The 26,823-nt window shown below is 42.3% G+C and overlaps 1 protein-coding gene across 2 annotated transcripts in view; it reads left to right on the top strand.

Moving 5' to 3' along the window:
- The window catches only part of LOC139419472 (opioid-binding protein/cell adhesion molecule-like), a 323,614-nt gene that overhangs the window by 258,114 nt on the left and 38,677 nt on the right, over positions 1 to 26,823 (top strand). For both annotated transcript variants that reach the window (XM_071169422.1, XM_071169421.1), the window contains one exon: positions 12,814 to 12,939. In XM_071169422.1, the coding sequence (XP_071025523.1) occupies positions 12,814 to 12,939 (126 nt within the window). The remainder of the gene's footprint in view (positions 1 to 12,813; positions 12,940 to 26,823) is intronic.

Below are 26,823 nucleotides of genomic sequence, written 5' to 3'. Positions count from 1 at the left end.
AGTGTATGTAAACTTCTGACCCACTGGGAATGTGATGAAAAAAATAATTAATTCTGAAATAAATAATTGTCTCTACTTTTATTCTGACATTTCACATTCTTAAAATAGTGGTGATCCTAAATGACCTAAGACAGGAATTTTTACTAGGATTAAATGTGAAAAACTGAGTTTAAATGTATTTGGCTAAGGTGTATGTAACCTTATGACTTCAACTGTACATAAGAATGCTGTTCATAGATCTACAGCTCAGTGTTCAACACCATAGTGCCCTCCAAACTCATCATTAAGCTAAGGACCCTGGGACTGAAAACCAATCTCTACAACTGGATCTTGGACTTCCTGACGGGCCGCTCCAGGTGGTGAGGGTAGGCAGCAACACATCTGCCACGCTGACCCTCAATCACGGTTGTGTGCTTAGTCCGCTCCTATACTATTTGTTCATCCACGACTGCATGGCCACGTACGACTCCAACACCATCATTAAGTTTGGAGAATGGTGGAAGGCCTGATCACAGATGACGATGAGAGCCTATAGGAAGAAGATCAGAACCTTGGCAGTGTGGTGCCATGACAACAACCTCTCCCTCAACGTCAGCAAGACAAAGGAGCTGAGCACGCCCGCCCCTATTCACATTGACTGGGCTGTAGTTGAGCGGGTCGAGAGCTTCAAGTTCCTCGGTGTCCACATCACACTGACAACCCAACACACACACAATACATACAGTACTCTCACACACAACAACAAAAAACACACACATGCATATTGATGCCACACACACACAAACACTCACACATAGACACTTTCATACTCTTTCACACTCTTTACATATACTGCTGTTGCTACTCTTTTACCACTACCTACATATGACCTAAATTACCTTAACTACCTCGTACCCCTGCATATTGACTCGGTACCGGTACTCCTTGTATAGGACAGATTTCAACATCAATAGGTATTATTAATTATTAATAGGTATTATGCCAATTGCAGTACATTTCTCTGGAAAACTTGCTCCTTTCTAACACTTATAGTATATCTTCACACGTACATGAATTTGCTGGTGAAGCATAGGAAATATGGGAAAGTGTTGCTGCACTCAGAGGAAGGGGAAACTTTATTAGCTAAGTACAGCAGAGAAAAAAACGTCAAGATAACATACGTAGCATACCGTGTATATTCTTCTTCAGCCATGCAGGTGGCAGCTGCCCCTCCGGCTCACACTCCTTCACATAGATTCTGAAAATACACAAGATGAAGTACAATATTAACCAAAACAAGAGCAAATTAGAGTTTTGTGAACTTTCAGTAGATAGCTAGAATTCCACATACTTTATCAAATTGGAGTGCCAAGGTAAAACAGCAACGAGTGCAGCTTATCATTACTTTACCCATAACAGGTTATATGCAATGAAACTAGCTAAAGTAGACCCATTCAGCCTGTAACCGTTCAGGTAGAAAATAATATTGCATAGCATGAAAATTACAATCAGAATCAACTAAACACAGATAAACTGATGTGACAAATCAGGAGAAGCAGAAGAAAAGAGAAGTGTTGGGACCAGCACCGCTGTGGAAAATAGGAATGTAGGCATTACTAATGTTAGCTATTACTAACGTTAGCTATAGCTAGTGACAGTGCATAGTGCAGTGGCAAGAGAGCTAACTATGGCCGCATGACTTATTCCAAACCTTTTTTTACTGCACTGAATTGTTCGACACTGAATTAAATGTCTGGTATTGTTATCAGACCCTGAAACATTTTGAACACAAGCCCTGGTTACAAGTTGCTAGCTAGCTAACTAGGCTAATGATAAATATGAAGTTGTCCCTCAACTGCAAGCAAGTAACCATTGTTACTGTTCAAACAGTTATAACCACTAGTCCTACTAAAAGCACATAGCTAGCTAAAGGCACGGCAGGCAGCAGGCTGCAGATCAGTTTTCAAAGATGTAACGTTACAATGAAACTACTTATTAAATCAGATTGTATTGGTCACATACACATTTTTAGAAGATGTTATTGCGGGTGTAGCAAAATGCTTGTTCTCCTAGCTCCAACAGTGTAGTAGTATCTAACAATTCACAATACACAAATCTAAAAGTAACAGAATGGAATTCAGAAATATTAGGATATTAGAATGAGCAATGTCTGAGTGGAATTGACTAAAATACAGTAGAATAGAATACAGTATATACATATGAGATGAGTAAAGCAGTATGTAAACATATATTAGAGTGACTAGTGTTCCATTATTAAAGTTGCCAGTGATTCCATGTCTATGTATATAAGCCTGCGCCTCTAAGGTGCAGGGTTGAGTAATCGGGTGGTAGCCGGCTAATGATGGCTATTGGACAGTCTGATGGCCTTGAGATAGAAGCTGTTTTTCAGTCCCTCGGTCCCAGCTTTGATGCACCTGTACTGACCTCGCCTTCTGGATGATAGCGGGGTGAACAGGCTGTGGCGGTGGTTAATGTAATTGATGATCTTTTTGGCCTTCATGTGACATCGGGTGCTGTAGGTGACCTGGAGGGCAGGCAGTGTGCCCCAGGTGATGCGTTGGGCAGACCACACCACCCTCTGGAGAGACCTGTGTTTGCGGGCGGTGCAGTCGCCGTACCAGGCGGTGTTACAGCCCGACAGGATTCTCTCAGTTGTGCATCTGTAAAAGTTTGTGAGGGTCTTAGGGGCCATGCCAAATTTCTTCAGCCTCCTGAAGTTGAAGAGGTGCTATTGTGCCTTCTTCACCACACTGTCTGTGTGGGTGGATCATTTCAGATTGTCAGTGATGTGTAGGCCGAGGAACTCACTAACTCAGAAAGGCTGCTGCCTGCATTGAGACCCAATCACTGGCCACCTTAATAAATGGATCACTAGTCACTTCATACAATGCACTCTAAATAATGCCACTTTAATATTTGCATACCTTATATTACTCATATCACATGTACAGTATATACTGCATTTTATACCATCTATTGCACCTTCGCCATCGCTTATCTATATACTTACATGTACATATTAGAGGTCGACCGATTATGATTTTTCAACGCTGATACCGATACCGATTATTGGAGGACCAAAAAAGCCAATACCAATTTAATCACCCAATTTTATTTTATTTGTAATAATGACAGTTACAACAATACTGAATGAACACTTATTTTAACTTAATATAATACATCAATAAAATCTATTTAGCCTCAAGTAAATAATGAAACATGTTCAATTTGGTTGAAATAATGCAAAAACAAAGTGTTGGAGAAAGTAAAAGTGCAATATTTGTCATGTAAGAAAGCTAACGTTTAGGTTCCTTGCTCAGAAACATGAGAACATATGAAAGCTGGTGGTTCCTTTTAACATGAGTCTTCAATATTCCCAGGTAAGACGTTTTAGGTTGTAGTTATTATAGGAATTATAGGACTATTTCTCTCTATACCATTTGTATTTCATTAACCTTTGACTATTGGATGTTCTTATAGGCACTTTAGTATTGCCAGTGTAACAGTATAGCTTCCGTCCCTCTCCTCGCTCCTCCCTGGGCTCGAACCAGGAACACAACGACAACAGCCACCCTCGAAGCAGCGTTACCCATGCAGAGCAAGGGAAACAACCACTCCAAGGCTCAGAGCGAGCGAGTGACATTTGAAACGCTATTAGCGTGTGCTAACTAGCCAGACATTTCACTTCGGTTACACCAGCCTCATCTCGGGAGTTGATATGCTTGAAGTCATAAACAGCGCAATGCTTGACACACAACGAAGAGCTGCTGGCAAAACGCACGAAAGTACTGTTTTAATGAATGTTTACACACCTGCTTCTGCCTACCACCGCTGAGTCAGATACTTAGATACTTGTATGCTCAGCATGACACGCTAGATATTATCTAGTAATATCATCAACCATATGTAGTTAACTAGTGATTATGATTGATTGATTGTATTTTTATAAGATAAGTTTAATGCCAGCTAGCAATTTACCTTGGTTTACTGCATTTGCGTAACAGGCAGTCTCAAAATCTCACGATACATGGCCCCATTCATTCTTTCCTTTACACGGATCAGTCGTCCTGGTCCCTTTGCAGAAAAACAGCCCCAAAGCATGATGTTTCCACCCCCATGCTTCACAGTAGGTATGGTGTTCTTTGGCTGCAACTCAGCATTCTTTGTCCTCCAAACACGAGTTATACACAAGTTATATTTTGGTTTCATCTGACCATATGACATTCTCCCAATCTTCTTCTGGGTCATCCAAATGCTCTCTAGCAAACTTCAGACGGGCCTAGACATGTACTGGCTTAAGCAGGGGGACACGTCTGGCACTGCAGGATTTGAGTCCCTGGCGGCGTAGTGTGTTACTGATGGTAGGCTTTGTTACTTTTGGTCCCAGCTCTCTGCAGGTCATTCACTAGGTCCCCCCGTGTGGTTCTGGGATTTTTGCTCACTGTTCTTGTGATCATTTTGACCCCACGGGGTGAGATCTTGCGTGGAGACCCAGATCGAGGGAGATTATCAGTGGTCTTGTATGTCTTCCATTTCCAAATAATTGCTCCCACAGTTGATTTCTTCAAACCAAGCTGCTTACCTATTGCAGATGCAGTCTTCCCAGCCTGGTGCAGGTCTACAATTTTGTTTCTGGTGTCCTTTGACAGCTCTTTGGTCTTGGCCACAGTGGAGTTTGGAGTGTGACTGTTTGAGGTTGTGGACAGGTGTCTTTTATACTGATAACAAGTTCAAACAGGTGCCATTAATATAGGTAACGAGTGGAGGACAGAGGAGCCTCTTAAAGAAGAAGTTACAGGTCTGTGAGAGCCAGATATCTTGCCTGTTTGTAGGTGACCAAATACTTATTTTCCACCATAATTTGCAAATAAATTCATTAAAAATCCTACAATGTGATTTTATGGACTTTTTCCCACTTCATTTTATCGGTCATAGTTTAAGTGTACCTATGATGAAAATTACAGGCCTCTCTCATCTTTTTAAGTGGGAGAACTTGCACAATTGGTGGCTGACTAAATACTGTTTTGCCCCACTGTATCTCATTTACATAAGTTTTCACACCCCTAGGTCAATACTTTGTAGAAACACATTTGGCAGAGATTACAGCTATGTCTTTCTATGTAAGTCTCTAAGAGCTTAATACATCTTGATTTGCAGCGTTTGCCCATTATTCTTTTCAAAAAGCTTCAAGCTCCTGTCAAATTGGTTGTAGGTCATTGCTAGACAACAATTTTTAAGCCTTGCCATAGATTTTCAAGTAGATTTAAGTAATTCAGTCTTCTTGGTAAGCAACTCCATGGTAGATTTGTGGGTTATTGTCTTGCTGAAAGGTGAATTCATCTCCCAATGTCTGGTGGAAAGCAGACTCAACCAAGTTTTCCTCTAGGATTTTGCCTGTGCTTAGCTACATTCAGTTTCTATTTTATCCTGAAAAACTCTCCAGTCCTTAACGATTACAAGCATGCACATAACATGATGCAGCCACCACTATGCTTGAAAATATGAGTGGTACTCAGTAATGTGTTTGCCTCAAACATAACACTTTGTATTCAGGACAAAAACATGTTTTGCAGTATTAGTATTAGTATTTAGTGCATTGTTGCAAACAGGATGCATGTTTTGGAAAAGTTTTATTATTTTCCTTCTGTCAATTAGGTTAGTATTGTGGAGTAACTAAAATGTTATTGATCCATCCTCAGTTCTCTCCTATCACAGCCATAAAACTCTAACTGTTTTTAAGTCACCATTGGCTCCATGGTGAAATCCCTGAGTGGTTTCTTTCCTCTCGGGCAACTGAGTTAGGAAAGACGCCTGTATCTTTGTAGTGACAGAGTCTATTGATGCATAATCCAAAGTGTAATTAATAACTCCACCATGCTCAAAGGGATATTCAGTGTCTGCTTTTTTTATTTTTACTAGTGATGCACCGATATGACATTTTTGGCCGATACCAATATCCAATATTTTCCTTGCCAAAAAAACAATACCGATAACCAATATTAAAAGTTTTAGCGGCCTTTCAAGCATTCTAGTACAGTTAAATAGTTAACACACACACATGAACACAGCGGTGTAAAGCACTGCATCTCAGTGCAAGCGGCGTCACTACCGACCCTGGTTCGAATCCAGGCTGTATCACATCCGTCCGTGATTGGGAGTCATAGGGCGGCGCACAATTGGCCCAGCGTTGTCCGAGCCTTCATTGTAAATAATAATTTGTTCTTAACTGACTTGCCTAGTTAAATAAAGGTTACACACACACCACACTGACCAAAAAGTTATTTTGTTGGCATTTACGTATGTCCCCATCACCAGTAAAACATCATACAAACATATTTCTTTCACTTACTTTCTGTGCTGTTTTGTTGTTCAGTCGTTTCATTCTCAACCAGGATTTCTATGGAACGCCGTTTGGGTCTTTGCTTGTCAAAAACGATACACGTCAAATAACACTATTTGGCATGTCAAATAACACAACATAATCTGTTTCAGTAGCTATATAGTTAGCTAGCTTTTTTTATTTTGAAGGCAAACCGCAAATTCCACTATTATGCCTAATCCTTATTGTGGCTAGCTTCACAACACATAACTCAGTCCGGTCGAGCCTCACTAGCCAGATGAAGCCAGCTGGCTGCTCATAATGTTAGCTTTAGGAAACAGGGTTAAGTAGCTGGCTAGCTATTTATTTTCATGAACTGAATTTCAATTTCAATAGGCTAAGAACAAGTGTCAACCTAGCTAATACTTACTCACAAGGATTCCTAAATCATTGCTAAGAATAATGAAAATGACTTCAGTTTTTACTGGTCATTGTTTTCAGGCTGGTTGTATTGGTGCTTGCTACTGTAGGTACCCCAGAAATTTGTGGCCGGTGTTTGCTTGTTTGCTGACTTTTTTGTACAGCTTTTTTTGACACGCAAAGACTCAAACGGTGTTCCATAGTCTGTATGTCGTGAAGCTATTACTGTGTAACTCTGGTAGGGCAACATCAGAAAAATAGCGCACTTAATGTTAATGGTAATGTTAACCGGTGCCAGTCGGTGAAAGGCAACATCACCCATAACACAGAACGGTTGGTTGTCAAGGGCAATGAATTCCATTATCTTGGCTTTGAGTTGCCTTTGAGTTGTCTCGCTGAAATGTTGACTGCTCGATCCACACAGCAGACATTGTGGGCTAATTTAGGAATGCTGTGTTGCACGTGAAGCGCAAAATTTTACGTGGCGTGATTACGTCATGTACCTTCGTTATGTAGGTAAGCACTTCAGCTTTGACATCGATTTAGCAAATCGGGCGTTAAACTAGACATCGGCCAATACCGATGTTGGCATTTTTAGCTAATATCGACCGATTACGATATGTTCACCGGTATATCGTGCATACCTCATTTTTACCCATCTACCAATATGGGCCCTTCTTTGCGAGGCATTGGAAAACCTCCCTTGTGTTTGTGGTTGAATCTGTGTTTGAAATTCGCTGCTTGACTGAGGGACCTTATAGATAATTGTATGTGTGGGAAACAGAGATGAGGTCTTTCAAAAATCATGTTAAGCACTATTATTTCACACAGAGTGAGTCCATGCAACTTATTACTCTACCTTGTACCTTAGAGGCAGCAGCCAGTAACTGAAAGGTTGCTGGATCGAATCCCCGAGCTGACAAATTAAAAATATGTTGTTCTGCTGTTCCCCGGGCGCCGAAGACATGGATTTCGATTATGGCAGCCCCCCGCACCTCTCTGATTGAGGGGTTGGGTTAAATGCGGAAGACACATTTCATTTGAATGCATTCAGTTGTACAACTGACTAGGTAACCCTGTTTCCCCTTTCCCCTATGTACAGTACATGGAACACTGGTCACTTTAAATAATGTTTATATACTGTTTTACCCACTTCATATGTAAATACTGTATTCTAGTCAAGGTCTATCCTATTTAACTATTGCTGTACATATACTATTCTTCATATATACTACATATTCTATCCATATACTGTCCATATTGTCTATACATCCCATCAAATATATACAGTGCATTCGGACCCCTTGACTTTTTCCACATTTTGTTACGTTATAGCCTTGTTCTAAAATCAATAAAATTGTTTCTTTTTTCCTCATCAATCTACACACAATACCCTATAATGACAACGCAAATCATGTCCAATCAATTGAATTTACCACAGGTGGACTCCAATCAAGTTGTAGAAACATCTCAAGGATGATCAATGGAAGCAGAATGCACTTGAGCTCAATTTCGAGTCTCATAGCAAAGGGTCTGTATACTTATGTAAATATATATATATATTGCAAACATTTCTAAAAACCTGTTTTTGCTTTGTCATTGTGTGGCATTGTGTGTGATTGATGAGGAAATGTTTCTATTTTATAAACACCTTATAAACGCCGCCCCAGGTGGAAAGGGTAGGCAACAACACATCTGCCTCGCTGATCCTCAACACTGGGGCCCCTCAGGGGTTCATGCTTAGTCTCCTCCTGTACTCCCTTTTCACCCATGACTGAGTGGCCAAGCACGACTCCAACACCATCATTAAGGCAGTGTGGTACCAGGTCAACAACCTCTCCACTAATGTGAGCAAGACAAAGGAGCTGATCGTCGTCTACAGGAAAAGCATGGCCAAACAGGCCCCTATTAGCATCAACGTGGCTGTAGTGGAGCGGGTCGAGAGCTTCAAGTTCCTTGGTGTCCACATCACTTACAAACTATCATGGTCCAAACACACCAAGACAGCCATGAAGAGGGCCCAACAACACCTTTTCCACCTAAGAAGACTGAATAGATTTGGCATGGGTCCCCAGATCCTCAAAAAGTTATTCAGCTGCACCATCGAGAGCATGGTTGCATAACCGCCTGGTATGGCAACTGCTCGACATCCGACCTTAAGGCGCTGCAGAGGGTAGTGCGGTACATCACTGGGGCCAATCTTTTATTTTTATTGGCCAGTCTGAGATATGGCTTTTTCTTTGCAACTCTGCCTAGAAGGCCAGCATCCCAGAGTTGGCTCTTCACTGTTGACGTTGAGTCTGGTGTAATGCGGGTATTATTTAATGAAGCTGCCAGTTGAGGACTTGTGAGGCATCTGTTTCTCAAACTAGACACTCAAATGTACTTGTCCTCTTGCTCAGTTGTGCACCGGGGCCTCCCACTCCTCTTTCTATTTTGTTTAGAGACAGTTTGCGCTGTTCTGTGAAGGGAGTAGTACACAGCGTTGTACGAGATCTTTAGTTTCTTGGCAATTTCTCACATGGAATAGCCTTCATTTCTCAGAACAAGAATAGACTGACATGTTTCAGAAGAAAGATCTTTGTTTCTGGCCATTTTGATCCTGTAATCGAACCCACAAATGCTGATGCTTCAGATACTCAACTAGTCTAAAGGAGGCCAGTTTTATTGCTTCTTTAATCAGAACAACAGTTTTCAGCTCTGCTAAAATAATTGCAAAATGTTTTTCTAATGATCAAATTAACCTTTTAAAATGATAAACTTGGATTAGCTAACACAACGTGCCATTGGAAAACAGTAGTGATGGTTGCTGATAATGGGCTTAAAAATCAGCTGTTTCCAGCTACAATAGTCATTTACAACATTAACAATGTCTACACTGTATTTCTGATCAATTTGATGTTATTTTAATGGAAATTAAATGTGCCTTTCTTTCAAAAACAAGGGTATTTCTAAGTGACCCCAAACTTTTGTAAGGTAGTGTACAATACAATAACAGTCGAAAGTTTGGACCCACGTACTCATTCAAAGGTTTTTCTTAATTTTTACTATTTTTTTTTACTATGTAGAATAATAGTGAAGACATCTTCATATAACACATAAGGAATCATGTAGTAACCAAAAAAGTGTTAAACAAATCAAAATAGATTTTAGATTTTAGATTCTTCAAAGTAGCCACACTTTGCCTTGATGACATCTTTTCACACTCTTGACATTTTGTCAACCAGCTTCATTGAGTCACCTGGAATGCATTTCAAATAACAGTTGTGCCTTGTTAAAAGTTAATTTGTGGAATATATTTCCTTCTTAATGCGTTTGAGCCAATCAGTTGTGTTGTGACAAGGTAGTGGTGGAATGCAGAAGATATCCCTATTTCGTAAAAGACCCAAGTCTATTTTATGGCAAGAACAGCTCAAATAAGCAAAGAGAAATGACAGGCCGTCATTACTTTTTTTTTCAGTCAATCCTGAAAATGTCAAGAACTTGAACGTTTCTTCAAGTTCAGTGGCAAAAACCATCAAGCTCTATGATGAAACTGGCTCTCATGAGGACCACCACAGGAAAGGGAGACCCAGAGTTACATCTGCTGCAGAGGATAAGTTCATTAGTTACCAGCCTCAGAAATTGCAGCCCAAATAAATGCTTCACACGGTTCAAGTAACAGACACATCTCAACATCATCTTTTCAGAGGAGACTGCGTGAATCAGGCCTCAATTGCTGCAAAGAAACCACTACCAAAGGACACCATTAATAAGAAGAGACTTGCTTGGGCCAATAAACACAAGCAATGGATATTAGACCAGTGAAAAACTGTCCTTTGGTCTGATGAGTCGAAATTTGAGATTTTTGGTTCCAACCGCCGTGTCTTTGTGAGACGCAGAGTAGGTGAACGGATGATCTCCGCATGTGTGGTTCCCACCATGAAGCATGGAGGAGGAGCTGTGTTGGTATGGGGGTGCTTTGCTGGTGACACTGTCAGTGATTTATTTAGATTTCAAGGCACACTTAACCAGCATGGCTTCCACAGCATTCTGCAGTGATACGCCATCCCATCTGGTTTGCGCTTAGTGTGGGACTGTCATTTGTTTTTCAACAGGAAACTGACCCAACACACCTCTAGGCTATTTGACCAAGAAGTAGAGTGATGGAGTGCTGCATTAGATGACCTGGCCTTCCCAATCACCCGATCTCAACCCAATTGAGATTGTTTGGGATGAGTTGGACCGCAGAGTGAAGGAAAAGCAGGCAACAAGTGCTCAGCATATGTGGGAACTCCTTCAAGACTGTTGAAAAGCATTCCAGTTGAAGCTGGTTAAGAGAATGCCAAGAGTGTGCAAGCTGTCATCAAGGCAAAGGGTGGCTACTTTGAAGAATCTCAAATATAAAATATATATTTTTTGTTCAACACTTTTTTTTTTATCATTCCATATGTGGTATTTCATAGTTTTGATGACTTCACTATTATTCTACAATGTAGAAAATATACAAAATAAAGACAATTTGTAGGTTGAATGAGTAGGTGGGTCCAAACTTTTGGCTGAGCAAATGTTTACTACTGAACTTATTTGGACCTGCCAAAACAAACGGGTTGAATTCTTATTGACTCAAGACAGCTTTTCAGGTTTTATTAATTTCCAAACGTTTCTGAAAACATATTTGCCCTTTGACATTATGGGGAATTGTGTGTAGGCCAGTGACATAATCTTAGATTCAATTATTTTAAATTCAGGCTGTAAAACAATAACATTTAGAAAAAGGGGTGTGAACACTTTCTGAAGTCACTGTATCTGTCTGCCCTATCCATTCTAATAACCATGATTAGCTATAATAATGGATGTGACAATTGTTACATGTACTGTAAGTTCAAATTCACATAGCAGTCTAATGTCTAAATAAAAATTCACACAGCACTAGCTTGTTGCCTTGGTAACACATTTTCTTGGGAAAATACTAGCTAGCTGTGCATCGCTGCTAAATGTTAGCTAACTTCTTATGACAATCAAATTCAACAATGCCAATAATGTTCTAAATTTGACTTTTGGAAGATCAACTCAAAGTTGTAACACTGTTTTACAACACTTTTGGTTTCGCCTCTTGGGAACATTTTACTAGCTAGTGGTCACTAAATGAGCCGGAAATGACATGCAACAACGCTGGATAAAAGTTTGCTAAATGAATACTGGCTCACAAGCTAAATTCACTTGCATCCTTTCTTTTTGTAGGTGGGCAAATATTTTTTACAATTTTATGTTAGAACTACTTTTTACCCGTTAAATATATTTTTTTGCTGTGCATTTACTGAGAAATAATCAACACCCTCTGAAAAATCAGAAGTGAGTATTTAGGCGAACAATGTAATTTATTGTTTTAATATGTTGGTTACTGCTTTGTAAAATCAATAAGGTACCACAGGATTTGTGCTATATGCGCACAATATAACATGACAAAGGGCTAGGAACAAGGCCCTACCCACTAAGCACACTGATACTCCAACACACATGCAAACACTCACTCCACCATTTGCTCATGTAACCGATGTGAAATGACTAGCTAGTTAGCGGGGTGCGCGCTAATAGCATTTCAATCGGTGACGTCACTCGCTCTGAGACCTTAAAGTAGTTGTTCCCCTTGTGCTGCAAGGGCTGCGGCTTTTGTGGAGCGATGGGTAACGATGCTTCGATGGTGGCTGTTGTCTATGTGTGCAGAGGGTCCCTGGTTTGAGCCCAGGTAGGGGCGAGGAGAGGGACGGAAGCTAAACTGTTACACTCACACACATAATATGCACATACATTTATACTGTCTCTACACACCCGTCGTGAGACAGGTTAGTTTTACCCTACTGATGATGTGTTGTTGCAATAGGATACAATCGTGTGTTTATGTTCTACCTTGTTATTTTTAGTATTACATTGGTATTGATTACTGCATTGTTGTGGTTAGAGCTAGCAAGAAAGGCATTTCACTTTACTTGTGAATGTGACATTAAAAATTGAAATGGTATATTTGCCATATAACACACCCCATCGGCCCTTATTGCTTCAATGTTCTTTGTTTATGTTTCCTCTTTTCTCAGTACCTGCGAAGATCACAAACATATCGACGGACATCACAGTGAACGAGGGCAGCAATGTAACTCTCATGTGTCTGGCCATTGGACGACCAGAGCCTAACATCATATGGAAACATCGCTCTGCAAAAGGTAAGACTGCAAACCTTTGAGGTCAAAACATACAATCAATCAATGAGTATAATAGAGCAGTGTATCTATTCTAAAAGCGTATCGTCTCTAGTCATCAAAATTCAAATTACCTGTGTTGCTGATGTTTTAAGAGCTTGGTGTATAACAAATGAGAGTTAAGTGCCTTGCTCAAGGGCACATCAACAGATTTCCACCTTGTCAGCTCAGGTAGTCAAACCAGCCACCTTTCCGTTATTGGCCCACCGCTTTAACCTGCCGCCCATACTGTTGTAATGCTCCATGACCGTGTAATAAGTATGGAGTCCTTGGCTGACGAACAAAGCTGTTACAGCCTGACCTAATTTATCCATCTAAAATGTAATGTCTTGTGTCAACCTGCCTTCTAAAAGAACATCACTTGATTCACATGAATATTGCCTGCATTATATAGGCTAAATAGTTGTTTCAGGCTAGCAGAACAGCTGTACTGTCAGCCATATTGATGAATTTACATTAAAAGGGACATTTATTGATGTTCTGAAATAGTTGTCCCATCTGTACCTAGCATTTTAACATCAAACTGGAGTTTGAGTGATACAACGCTTGATTTTACTCAATTTAGTAAGTCCAAAGCATTGTATAGACAGTGCATCTTGACTATGATGCCCACGGGAGAGAAACCTACAACCTCAATGCTGGTAGGTCCAACCTGCAGCCAAATATACTAATAGCTTGGCCATAGGCCATTCAATGTTGGATTAGTTTAGTTATTTTTCTGTTTGGGCTGGCAACCACAAGCCACGAGAGCGTGCATGCGTGCGTGTGTGTGTGTGTGTGTGTGTGTGTGTGTGTGTGTGTGTGTGTGTGTGTGTGTGTGTGTGTGTGTGTGTGTGTGTAAACGTGTTTTGTCTTCTAATTACGTGTAGAAGCAAATCAAATCAAATCAAATCAAATTTTATTTGTCACATACACATGGTTAGCAGATGTTAATGCGAGTGTAGCGAAATGCTTGTGCTTCTAGTTCCGACAATGCAGTAATAACCAACAAGTAATCTAACTAACAATTCCAAAACTACTGTCTTGTACACAGTGTGAGGGGATAAAGAATATGTACATAAGGATATATGAATGAGTGATGGTACAGAGCAGCACAGGCAGATACAGTAGATGGTATCGAGTACAGTATATACATATGAGATGAGTATGTAAACAAAGTGGCATAGTTAAAGTGGCTAGTGATACATGTATTACATAAGGATACAGTCGATGATATAGAGTACAGTATATACGTATGCATATGAGATGAATAATGTAGGGTAAGTAACATTATATAAGGTAGCATTGTTTAAAGTGGCTAGTGATATATTTACATAATTTCCCATCAATTCCCATTATTAAAGTGGCTGGAGTTGAGTCAGTGTCAGTGTGTTGGCAGCAGCCACTCAATGTTAGTGGTGGCTGTTTAACAGTCTGATAGCCTTGAGATAGAAGCTGTTTTTCAGTCTCTCGGTCCCAGCTTTGATGCACCTGTACTGACCTCGCCTTCTGGATGATAGCGGGGTGAACAGGCAGTGGCTCGGGTGGTTGATGTCCTTGATGATCTTTATGGCCTTCCTGTGACATCGGGTGGTGTAGGTGTCCTGGAGGGCAGGTAGTTTGCCCCCGGTGATGCGTTGTGCAGACCTCACTACCCTCTGGAGAGCCTTACGGTTGAGGGCGGAGCAGTTGCCGTACCAGGCGGTGATACAGCCCGCCAGGATGCTCTCGATTGTGCATCTGTAGAAGTTTGTGAGTGCTTTTGGTGACAAGCCGAATTTCTTCAGCCTCCTGAGGTTGAAGAGGCGCTGCTGCGCCTTCTTCACAATGCTGTCTGTGTGAGTGGACCAATTCAGTTTGTCTGTCATGTGTATGCCGAGGAACTTAAAACTTGCTACCCTCTCCACTACTGTTCCATCGATGTGGATAGGGGGGTGTTCCCTCTGCTGTTTCCTGAAGTCCACAATCATCTCCTTAGTTTTGTTGACGTTGAGTGTGAGGTTATTTTCCTGACACCACACTCCGAGGGCCCTCACCTCCTCCCTGTAGGCCGTCTCGTCGTTGTTGGTAATCAAGCCTACCACTGTTGTGTCGTCCGCAAACTTGATGATTGAGTTGGAGGCGTGCGTGGCCACGCAGTCGTGGGTGAACAGGGAGTACAGGAGAGGGCTCAGAACGCACCCTTGTGGGGCCCCAGTGTTGAGGATCAGCGGGGAGGAGATGTTGTTGCCTACCCTCACCACCTGGGGGCGGCCCGTCAGGAAGTCCAGTACCCAGTTGCACAGGGCGGGGTCGAGACCTAGGGTCTCGAGCTTGATGACGAGCTTGGCGGGTACTATGGTGTTAAATGCCGAGCTGTAGTCAATGAACAGCATTCTCACATAGGTATTCCTCTTGTCCAGATGGGTTAGGGCAGTGTGCAGTGTGGTTGAGATTGCATCGTCTGTGGACCTATTTGGGCGGTAAGCAAATTGGAGTGGGTCTAGGGTGTCAGGTAGGGTGGAGGTGATATGGTCCTTGACTAGTCTCTCAAAGCACTTCATGATGACGGAAGTGAGTGCTACGGGGCGGTAGTCGTTTAGCTCAGTTACCTTAGCTTTCTTGGGAACAGGAACAATGCATGCCCTCTTGAAGCATGTGGGAACAGCAGACTGGTATAGGGATTGATTGAATATGTCCGTAAACACACCGGCCAGCTGGTCTGCGCATGCTCTGAGGGCGCGGCTGGGGATGCCGTCTGGGCCTGCAGCCTTGCGAGGGTTAACACGTTTAAATGTCTTACTCACCTCGGCTGCAGTGAAGGAGAGACCGCAAGTTTTCGTTGCAGGCCGTGTCAGTGGCACTGTATTGTCCTCAAAGCGGGCAAAAAAGTTATTTAGTCTGCCTGGGAGCAGGACATCCTGGTCCGTGACTGGGCTGGATTTCTTCCTGTAGTCCGTGATTGACTGTAGACCCTGCCACATGCCTCTTGTGTCTGAGCCGTTGAATTGAGATTCTACTTTGTCTCTGTACTGACGCTTAGCTTGTTTGATAGCCTTGCGGAGGGAATAGCTGCACTGTTTGTATTCGGTCATGTTACCAGACACCTTGCCCTGATTAAAAGCAGTGGTTCGCGCTTTCAGTTTCACACGAATGCTGCCATCAATCCACGGTTTCTGGTTAGGGAATGTTTTAATCGTTGCTATGGGAACGACATCTTCAACGCACGTTCTAATGAACTCGCACACCGAATCAGCGTATTCGTCAATGTTGTTGTCTGACGCAATACGAAACATGTCCCAGTCCACGTGATGGAAGCAGTCTTGGAGTGTGGAGTCAGCTTGGTCGGACCAGCGTTGGACAGACCTCAGCGTGGGAGCCTCTTGTTTTAGTTTCTGTCTGTAGGCAGGGATCAACAAAATGGAGTCGTGGTCAGCTTTTCCGAAAGGGGGGCGGGGCAGGGCCTTATATGCGTCGCGGAAGTTAGAGTAACAATGATCCAAGGTCTTTCCACCCCTGGTTGCGCAATCGATATGCTGATAAAATTTGGGGAGTCTTGTTTTCAGATTAGCCTTGTTAAAATCCCCAGCTACAATGAATGCAGCCTCCGGATAAATGGTTTCCAGTTTGCAAAGAGTCAAATAAAGTTCATTCAGAGCCAACGATGTGGGGGGGATATATACGGCTGTGATTATAATCGAAGAGAATTCTCTTGGTAGATAATGCGGTCTACATTTGATTGTGAGGAATTCTAAATCAGGTGAACAGAAGGATTTGAGTTCCTGTATGTTTCTTTCATCACACCATGTCACGTTAGTCATAAGGCATACGCCCCCGCCCCTCTTTTTACCAGAAAGATGTTTTTTCCTGTCTGCGCGATGCGTGGAGAAACCTGTTGGCTGCACCGCTTCGGATAGCGTCTCTCCAGTAAGCCACGTTTCCGTGAAGCAAAGAACGTTACAGTCTCTGATGTCCCTCTGGAATGCTACCCTTGCTCGGATTTCATCAACCTTGTTGTCAAGAGACTGGACATTGGCAAGAAGAATGCTAGGGAATGGTGCACGGTGTGCCCGTCTCCGGAGTCTGACCAGAAGACCGCCTCGTTTCCCTCTTTTTCGGAGTCGTTTTTTTGGGTCGCTGCATGGGATCCACTCCGTTGTCCTGTTTGTAAGGCAGAGCACAGGATCCGCGTCGCGAAAAGCGTATTCTTGGTCGTACTGATGGTGAGTTGACGCTGATCTTATATTCAGTAGTTCTTCTCGACTGTATGTGATGAAACCTAAGATGACCTGGGGTACTAATGTAAGAAATAACACGTAAAAAAACAAAAAACTGCATAGTTTCCTAGGAACGCGAAGCGAGGCGGCCATCTCTGTCGGCGCCGGAAGCAGCCCTTTGGTTTCCAGTGAACATGCTCCAAGAATCATGGGCCGCTTGCTTCAATACGATCACGCACTTTCTGCCTGGAACACTCAACATGAATGCATCCAGTCCAGATGTTTGTCTCTCATTTACATGTCGTCGGCTGAGCCAATTCTTCTTCACAGTACAGGATTTTCAATATCCCCTTTTTAAGACATGCTCCGGAACTTTGGCGACTGCCAAGTATTTTTTTAAACCTTGCTGTAACGGTTATCTTCCTGGGAAGGAGAGGAGGACCAAAATGTAGTGTAGTTCGTGTTCAACATGTTTAATGAAAGACGATAACGTGAACACTACACAAATACAAAATAACAAACGTGGCAAAACCGAAAGAGAAGAGAACACAAAGACAGGAAACAACCACCCACAAACCCCAACACAAAACAAGCTACCTAAATATGGTTCCCAATCAGAGACAATGACTTACACCTGCCTCTGATTGAGAACCATATCAGGCCATACATAGAAACGGACAAACTAGACACACAACATAGAATGCCCACCCAGCTCACGTCCTTGACCAACACTAAAACAAGGAAAACACAAAAGAACTATGGTCAGAACGTGGCATTACCCCCCCCCCCCCCCCCAAGGTGCGGACTGTGTCCGCACAACCTAAACCTATAGGGGAGGGTCTGGGTGGGCTTCTTCCTTATTGTCCTTAGAGATGCGACCCTCGCCGCCGACCTTGGCCTAACCCTAACAAAAGGGTCCCACTAGACTGAGTAGCGCCTCTGGACTGAGGGGTGCCTCATGACTGAGGAAACTCCTCCGGACTGAGGGACAGCCCCGGACTGAAGGGCAGCTCATTACTGAGAGGTAGCTCATGACTGAGAGGTAGCTCATGACCGAGAGGTGGCTCATGACCGAGGGGTAGCTCATGACCGAGGTGTAGCTCAGGACTGAGGGGTAGCTCAGGACTGAGGGGTAGCTCAGGACTGAGGGGTAGCTCAGTACTGAGGGGTAGCTCAGGACTGAGAGATAGCTCAGGCTGGTTGACGGCTCTGGCAGCTTCTGGCTGACTGACGGCTCTGGCGGAGCCTGGCTGACTGGCGGCTCTGGCGGATCCTGGCTGACTGGCGGCTCTGGCGGATCCTGGCTGACTGCCGGATCCTGGCTGACTGGCGGCTCTGGCGGATCCTGGCTGACAGCCGGATCCTGGCTGACTGGCGGCTCTGGCGGATCCTGGCTGACTGGCGGCTCTGGCGGCTCCTTGCAGACTGGCGGCTCATGACAGACGGGAGACTCTAGCAGCTCTGGACAGACGGGAGACTCTAGCAGCTCTGGACAGGCGGGAGACTCTAGCAGCTCTGGACAGGCGAGGCGCACTGTAGGCCTGGTACGTGGTGCCGGCACTGGTTGTACTGGGCCGAGGACACCGAGTGCGGGGAGGAGAAACATGGCGTACTGGGCTCTGGACACACACAGGAAGCCTGGTGCGGGGGGCTGCCACCGGAGGGCTGGTGCGTGTAGGTGGCACTTGATAGACCGGACCGTGCAGGCGCACTGGAGCTCTTGAGCACCGAGCCTGCCCAACCTTACCTGGCACGATGCCCACTCTAGCCCGGCCGATACGAGGAGCTGGAATGTACCGCACCGGGCTATGCACCCGCACTGGAGACACCGTGCGCTCCACAGCATAACACGGTGCCTGCCCGGTCTCTCTCGCTCTCCGGTAAGCACAGGAAGTTGGCGCAGGTCTCCTACCTGGCTTCGCCATACTCCCTGTGTGCCACCCCCCAAGACATTTTTGGGGCTGCCTCTCGGGCTTCCTACCGTGCCGCCGTGCTCGTTTCGCCAACTCCATTCTCCTGTAACCCTCCTCGCACTGCTCCAGCGAATCCCAGGCGGGCTCCGGCACTCTCCCTGGGTCGACCGCCCACCTGTCTATCCCTTCCCAAGTAGTATAGTCCAGATTCTGCTCCCATGTCCAGAAATCCTGACATCGCTGCCTCTCCTGCTCCTGCCAGACACACAACATAGAATGCCCACCCAGCTCACATCCTGACCAACACTAAAACAAGGAAAACACAAAATAACTATGGTCAGAACGTGACACTTGCACTTGGGCCTGGATGTGTCAATGTGTAGTTCATACATGTATAATATATGAGCAGAATTACTGTTTTACCTCAATTAGCCACGAAATCCCTAGTTTGTGAGAAACTGTTTTTCTGGAAGCTGTGCTGTGCCATTTTCCCTACATGTTCCCCCACGTGGACCAGCCCCCTAGCAATTTGAGTTCAACCAATGAGCTTCAGCCCCTTGCCATGTGAGTGACAGTTAGCATGAGGCACATCATGCACACACAGAGTGAGAGGGAGAGCAATGATGTGGTGCACATATCTGCACATAATTTTTGTTGGACCGTGAGCACTATTTTAAAAATAAAATACAACTTTCAGAACTACTGGTTAAAAAGTATACCAAAGTACTGGAGACACTCTTTAACAACCGCACTAAAACAACTGCCCTGATTTTTCAATATTTACATTGAATATCATCTGTTTCCTGCTAACTTTTATATGAAGTGCACATCACAATTATAGTTAAAGGGTAACTGTTTAATGAAATGCCTGTATGCATAAACCAGATGGTGTCATTATCCATGGTTGGAATTGAGTGTAATTAAAACCACACTCTATTCTAATGCAATGCATGCATTATGATGGCAATGTTGATCTACCAACTCTACTCTATTAAATCGGGGAATAACAGAGAAAGGAAATGTATATTAATTTAGTTGTCATAACAGACACCATAGACTGACATTAAGCGGCAACAAAAGCTGCCAATATGAAGGGATGAAATCACTTCTGTGAAAACCAATAAGCGATGTCTGTGGCTGAGAGTGTCTGTTAATGTCAGGGAGATGCGAAGATGGCGGGTTATCTTACTTGGCATTAATGTGCAAGCTCTAATGAAAGAAAGAAAGGAGGAAGATGTGAGGGATGTTTGGCTGCTCAGAAAGACATTCTCACCGGAGTGTGTAAAAACCTAAATGTGTTCTGGAGTGACATTTCTTCACTGTTTTCCCAGTTTGTCTCCATCTCTCTCGCTTCTGATTATGAACCACTCCCAAAAATAAAGCATTTATGCCTGCAATAATTGTATTAAAGTGACTGCTAAGTGATTTGGCTATATTTAGACAATATATTTGAAAATAAATCCAACAAATCAAATTATACATGACGAACTGTTCTCAACAAGCATGACTAAAAATCTGTGAGAAAACCGCCAAGGCATCAGATGGGTATTATTCTATCTAGTGCTTCACACTCAATGTCAGGCAGGAACATGAGGAAATGTTTTGCAAAAAAATGCATTGAAAGTTTAGGGAGTGTACCCACCTATTTTTTTACTACTACATCACTGGTTACCTTAATATATGGACGCAATCAATTGACGATTCAGCTAGATTTAGTGCACCAAAAGCCTGTCCCCACTTCAATTCATTTGGGGACAACTGTGAATGAATTATTCAACGCTTTCCACTTCATCCTTGGCTGCCAGGCTCTCTAAAAGGATTAGAAGAAGTATGAATGAAGAAAACAGTGCATGGTGAGGACAATGCACTGCCGGGCCAAATGGATCAATGTGGGCCATTAAAGACACATTATATGGAGGAGGTTACGAGTGTCCATTCGTCGAACTGTCAGGAACATCATACTGGGCATTTGTCATTAAAAACGATGGTAAATACTAAAGACTATGCAGTTTGTAAATGAATGTGCGGCCTACACCGTGCTTGCAGGACTGTCAATCTTATCAACAGCTTGATAATTTTTTGGCTCCCTTATGTCTTGAAATTATACTTTTTTTGCCCTCTCATTCACTCTCCCATCCAATGTTGTGGTAAGATTCATACTTTCACACTGCAAAACATCACGGACAACACAGATGTGACAGCGGCCATCAATCATGCTGTCTAGCTCAGTTGAGCCGATCCACTTTTGTTTCCGAATCGCGCTGTAATTTGTGTCTTGGGGGAGAAAAATTGCCAGTTAGGAAAGTTCCTGTTGGAGTCTTGAAGGTCTGTGCACTCTAATTTGGCAGTGTCGGCAGATGATTGACAGCTCTATGGCATTGTGGACTGATGTTGTAGACTGGTGGCAGCTCTCGTGATGAGTGGCAATCAGACTATTATACAGGGGAAACGTATGGCATGCCATTTGCTGTGATACGTCTATCAATGGGAATAATGTTCTATTAGCACTGTCAGTGGAGTGATGGCAAAATCGCTGGGGACCTTACCCAGTGGTGTAGGAAAGTTCTGGAAACAGCACTGGATTGTATACAGTTCAAAGCATACATGTAGGGATGGGCATTGGTTTCTTGTAAGGTTTGGGTTAAGATGTTTGGCCAACGTCCTGTCTGCCACTGGCTAAACGGTTTGACCTGGTGTAGTTATTGATGCTGTCTTGGATGAGCATGACCAAATTTGCCTCATGCTTTTACAGAAGTTTTTTTTAAAGGCATAAAGCAGGGCTGCCAAATCCTCTTCCTGGAGATCTACCGTCCTATAGGTTTTCAGACCAACATACCTGTTTCAGCTAGTTAAGGTCTTGGTGAGCAGCTAATAAGTAGAATCAGGTGTGCTAAATTAGGGTTTGACTGTAAACCTACAGGATGTTAGAGCTCAAGGAATACAGTAGGTTTGAGCAGCGCTGGCATAAACGGGTGTTTTTTCAATCTGCTTTTGGAAACCACTTGAGAGTAAATCTGATATTAGAGTTATCAGTTACTTTTGAAATAATTGTAGGGCTAGCAGGTCATTGGAAAAGGCCATGTCTTGGAAGACAATGCATTGCATTTGCTCATTAGCCCTCTCAAACTCAACTCTGGCCCTCAAAGTCAGTTCCACTGTATTTTTTCATTGTTCTCCTCTAATCAGGGACTGTTTAAGACCTGGGACACCAGGTGGGTGCAATTAATTATCAGGTTGAACAGAAAACCAGTTGGCCAAAACAAAAGTGACATAGGTCAAGTATGATCAAATATAATGACAAGATAGTCGAGTGACTGCTCCAACAATGGAAATACATGTACGCAAAAATGGAAGGCAGGCGGGAGAAGGAGAGGGCAGATACACGTGTGAACAACAGGCTACTAGTAAGTTGTTTTTCTCAGTTGCCAGAATGCCACGTGCATCCACTTACATCAGTACATTTGTAACAGCCTAAACATTACGTAACTTCAATAAGATCAAATAAGCCTGACGTATTTAACACTCTCCCATAGACCTCCATACAAAAAATAACTTGGTCACTTGGTCTGCTTATCTTACCTGGACAGATTTTGGGCAGAAGTAATCTTCTCGCTTTGCCTCTTTATCTCTGCGAAGGTTAAGCACATGGAGTAATGAGTAGGATTCTGTGTTTTCACATGCTAAATTCATTGATTTTCATACAAATGCTTTATCTGCATTCCCAATAAAAACTAGTTTGAAAATTCAAACATATACAGTATTTTAAAGAAAAACTATGATGTACATTTCTGAACGATGCATCATGCTGCATTGTTAACAATATGACAGAGCAGTGCAGATTACTGTTCCATTTGAGCAGGGCTTTACCCGGTGCAACCCGGACCAGTTTAATCGAATACCCTCAATGTATCTGGGGGTTTGTTCAAGAGCATCTAACATTGAAATCTGATCTCTCTGAAAAGACAAATGAGGTTGGCAAGCAAGGTGCCTTTGTTTCCATGCAGTCCCACTGGTCGCTTTCTTTATGATCACTTTCCTGTAACTCTGTTTGTTGTGAAACAATTCAATCAATTCTTTCTGCTAAAGGTCATTTGGTCAGAGATGACACCAATGTTTCATTTGGCCTTGTTCTCTTTTGCAAACAAGAATTGAAAAGCAATATTGTCCATGTTGATACAGTTGCATGCCAGAATCACAGAAAAGGCTTTTGATATATTTGTCCAACACTTAGACATTACTAACACTGAGTGGTGTGTGTGTGTGTGTGTGCGTGTGTATTTGTTCATAGGCATTAAAGTAAGCTCATATTCCGTAATGACCATTGAATTAGGCAGAGCCAAAATGATCCAAAGCCTCAGTGAAAACACTATTTTTCAAGAAGCCAGCTGTTGTAATTTGTTTGCAGACCTCCTCATTCACAGCATATGGCTCAGGATGTGATTTGTCCCTTTTCCTTTGACATTGAAGCATTTGGCACTTTACAAAATGGCACTCAACAATTCATATGCAATTTGTGATTGCCCACAGGATACATAAGCAGAGCGACATATTCATCTCTGATGAATTGAACTTGCAGTGCTGCGTGAAATCATATTCTGGAGCTCATGCTGTTGTAGGATTTAATTTACTGGGTCCTCTCTGCTTGTTTTCTCTGCAGAAATGTTATTCATTGTAAAATGAAATATGAATATTGGCAACACTCTGAGAAGGGAAAAATAGAATACACTGAAATATCAAGATCAAGATTAAATGATAAGATAGGTAACAGCCATCAAAAAAATAAAACATTCTAGTATTTCAGTAATTCCTTCATTGACAATATTCCTCCTTAATCTCATTTTCTGGTTGTTATTGGCAGTATAACCATAGGTCCATGAAGCAGAGTTTTCAATGAAAATCACAGTAGTGTGACTGTGTTGTAATCAGGAAGTGTTCATAGGATTACCATGTATCAATTATACTGTTTATGTGCTAAATACAGAGAATCCTTCCCCAGTTTCAAATTTCCCTCTAATGATTTTGAACTATGCTGGGAGGAAATAAGAGGGCCCATTCATTCTCAAAATGAGATTTGCATATTGCTCGAAGTAAGTAAGTATACAGTCATAACCATTCTCTCCAACTATTTTCAATGTCTGTGACAGACATTTTATGCCATTATTCCAACTTGTGACAACCTCACCCAGTTGTGACACCTCTATTTCTTTATGTAAACTTGTTCACGTTTTTTGTCAGAGGCTGACATCAGGACAGGTATGATGTCATCAATCTAGGACACCTATACTGTTTCCATGTTAGGACAGTCACACATCCAATTCCAACTTCGATTGACATGTATCCTAATATGGACACCATACACAATCTAAATTTTGCTCTCCAAAGGAATCAGAATATGTGTTCCAACAAATATCAACTACTGTTATCGGATTAGGTGGTCACATGTAGTGGATGGAAATTATACAACCATTATGTAGAAATTATGTTGAATATAATAAGGAGGAATCTAGTCAAGGTAGCGAGCCTTACATCACCTCTCAGTATGACTATAATGAACATGTATCTTACTTGCACTGTTATGCAATTATTAAAAGACTAGATACAAATAGCTAATCTAGGTGACCAATATTCTAGCATTAATATATTGAGGCAAATGGATCAAAGATGTCAAGGTTGTACCGAAGCATGTGCAATGTATAGTTTATATAACAACTATAGAAATAGACTTAATCAATTATAAGCCTATAGTCAATCAAATAATTACTCTGTAAAATGAGGAATGCATTTAGCCACTTCAACTAATATAATTTATTAGTCACAAAATAATTAACACTCAAACGACTACAGTGCACATGAAATACATGAAACATTACAGACTACTCCAAGTAAATGACTATCACCAATAGGCTAAGACTTAACGTGGTTACATGTGTCTTCAGTTCAGAATAATCTCAAACATAAAAAACGATCTGTGTGATACACACAAGAGCTTGGTAACAAGTCCTGAAAGCATAAGTGAATTCACTGTCCTTTTAACCAAATTCAAGCAAGAACTCACCCCCAATCTGCATGAACATTTCTTTGCACTTTGCTAGTAAAAACAAAAGGCAAGAACAACCCACCCAGATTCTAATCTAATCATCTCAATTTAAATGATGGGAGCACACCAGTGTCACTCCTCTTTGAACTATCCTCCGTCCAACCAACAAAAAACACTGTTTCTCTGTAACAATAAATCCATAGCACTTACAGTAAAATAAAACAAATACAAATTCATACTGTAGCTCTTTATGAACTCTTGAAACCTGACCATTTAAATCAAACAGTAACATTAATTTTGAATATTTCACACCTCCAACACTGTCCGTGCTCTCAAGGTTCTGCGGGAATGTCCCTCAACCGAGAAGACCACAGATAAGGTGTGTTTGACCCTTGTGAAAGCCCACAAATGGTCAGTCATCAAAACAAGGTCATAAATCTTGATTTCAAATTTTTTTTGTCTGATGCTCTTATCCAGTTCAACTAGGGTTAAGTGCCTTTCTCAAGGGCACATCAACAGATTTTTCACCTTGTCGGCTCATGGATTCGAACCAGCAATCTTTCAATTACTGGCCCCACACCCTTAACCGCTAGGCCACCGAAAGTGCCATTATGCTGTGCTCCCATGCCAGCCAGTCCCCAGTTGCTAGTGTTGCCGGTTGCTAGTGTCACCAGTTGCGAATATCACCTTATCTCATTCTTCCACTACACACACACACAAGGTAAGAAATTATTAGCTTGCTATTGGAAAGGCCAGTGAAAGCTGCTTTAGACAGAACCTTTTTCAATTATGGTTTGAAAAGAGTGGCTTTGTGGCGGACAATATCCCAAGCATTAATATCTGCTTGACCGTGCCTTAAAAAAAGCCAAGGGGATTGGAAAAAAACCTTCTGCCTCGAAAAGTTTAATAAATGTGAAGTTTCTTTGGGCAAATCCAAAACATATGCTTGCCAATGCCTCTAAATCTTAGAACTTTGATCTTGAAGAAACAAGATAAATCAATTGCCTATAAAGCACTGGCTACCTTTTAGTAGTAGCTGTTCAGTATAGTAGAATGGTGCTAGTACAATAGCTTACATATTATTTCCTGAATCATTTTCAGAGGGAATGTTGCGACAGTAGTTGTGAATGACCTACTGGAGTGACATTGAGTTTGACATTTTGTGATGTGTTTGTTAGTTTTGGACTTCGGAAAGGGTTTTTCGGTTGTTTGGGCACACAACATTCTTTCTTGAGGCTAGCCAATGTCGGTAGCTGAAGTCTACGCCCCTTTGTCAGTGATTGGTCAACAGTAGGGATTCTTCAGTAGTAGTCTTGTTTTCATGCACATTTTTTCTTTGAGAAATCTGCACAATACACCTTAGTTAGATATAAAATTGTGTGACTAAGATCTTTGCAAAAATGTATTACAGATTTCTTGAGTTATCTTAGATTAATACACACTATTTGAGGAAGTGAATACTGGCTACGGGTGTCTCAAAATGGACAAATATTACTATTGACGCCTTTTTTTTCTCATTTTTCGAGCTAAGGTCTTTTAAGGGAGTATGTGAGCACACTCACTTGTCCCGCCTAGCGAACTTCAGCTAGCCGCCAGCCGAACTGAAGCACCTTAAGGCAGTGAGAAATTGGACTCACTGAGAGAGGGAACACCTATGGGTAAGGTTTTGTGGAGGTTAAAAGGAGAAATTAGCGTACTAGTAGAAATAGCGTTCCCTTTCAAC

This window comes from Oncorhynchus clarkii, chromosome 10, assembly GCF_045791955.1.
Source record: "Oncorhynchus clarkii lewisi isolate Uvic-CL-2024 chromosome 10, UVic_Ocla_1.0, whole genome shotgun sequence".
NCBI classification, from domain to species: Eukaryota; Metazoa; Chordata; class Actinopteri; order Salmoniformes; family Salmonidae; genus Oncorhynchus; species Oncorhynchus clarkii.
The sequence above is the reverse complement of the archived record's forward strand: the minus strand, read 5'-3'. Positions and strand labels throughout refer to the sequence as shown.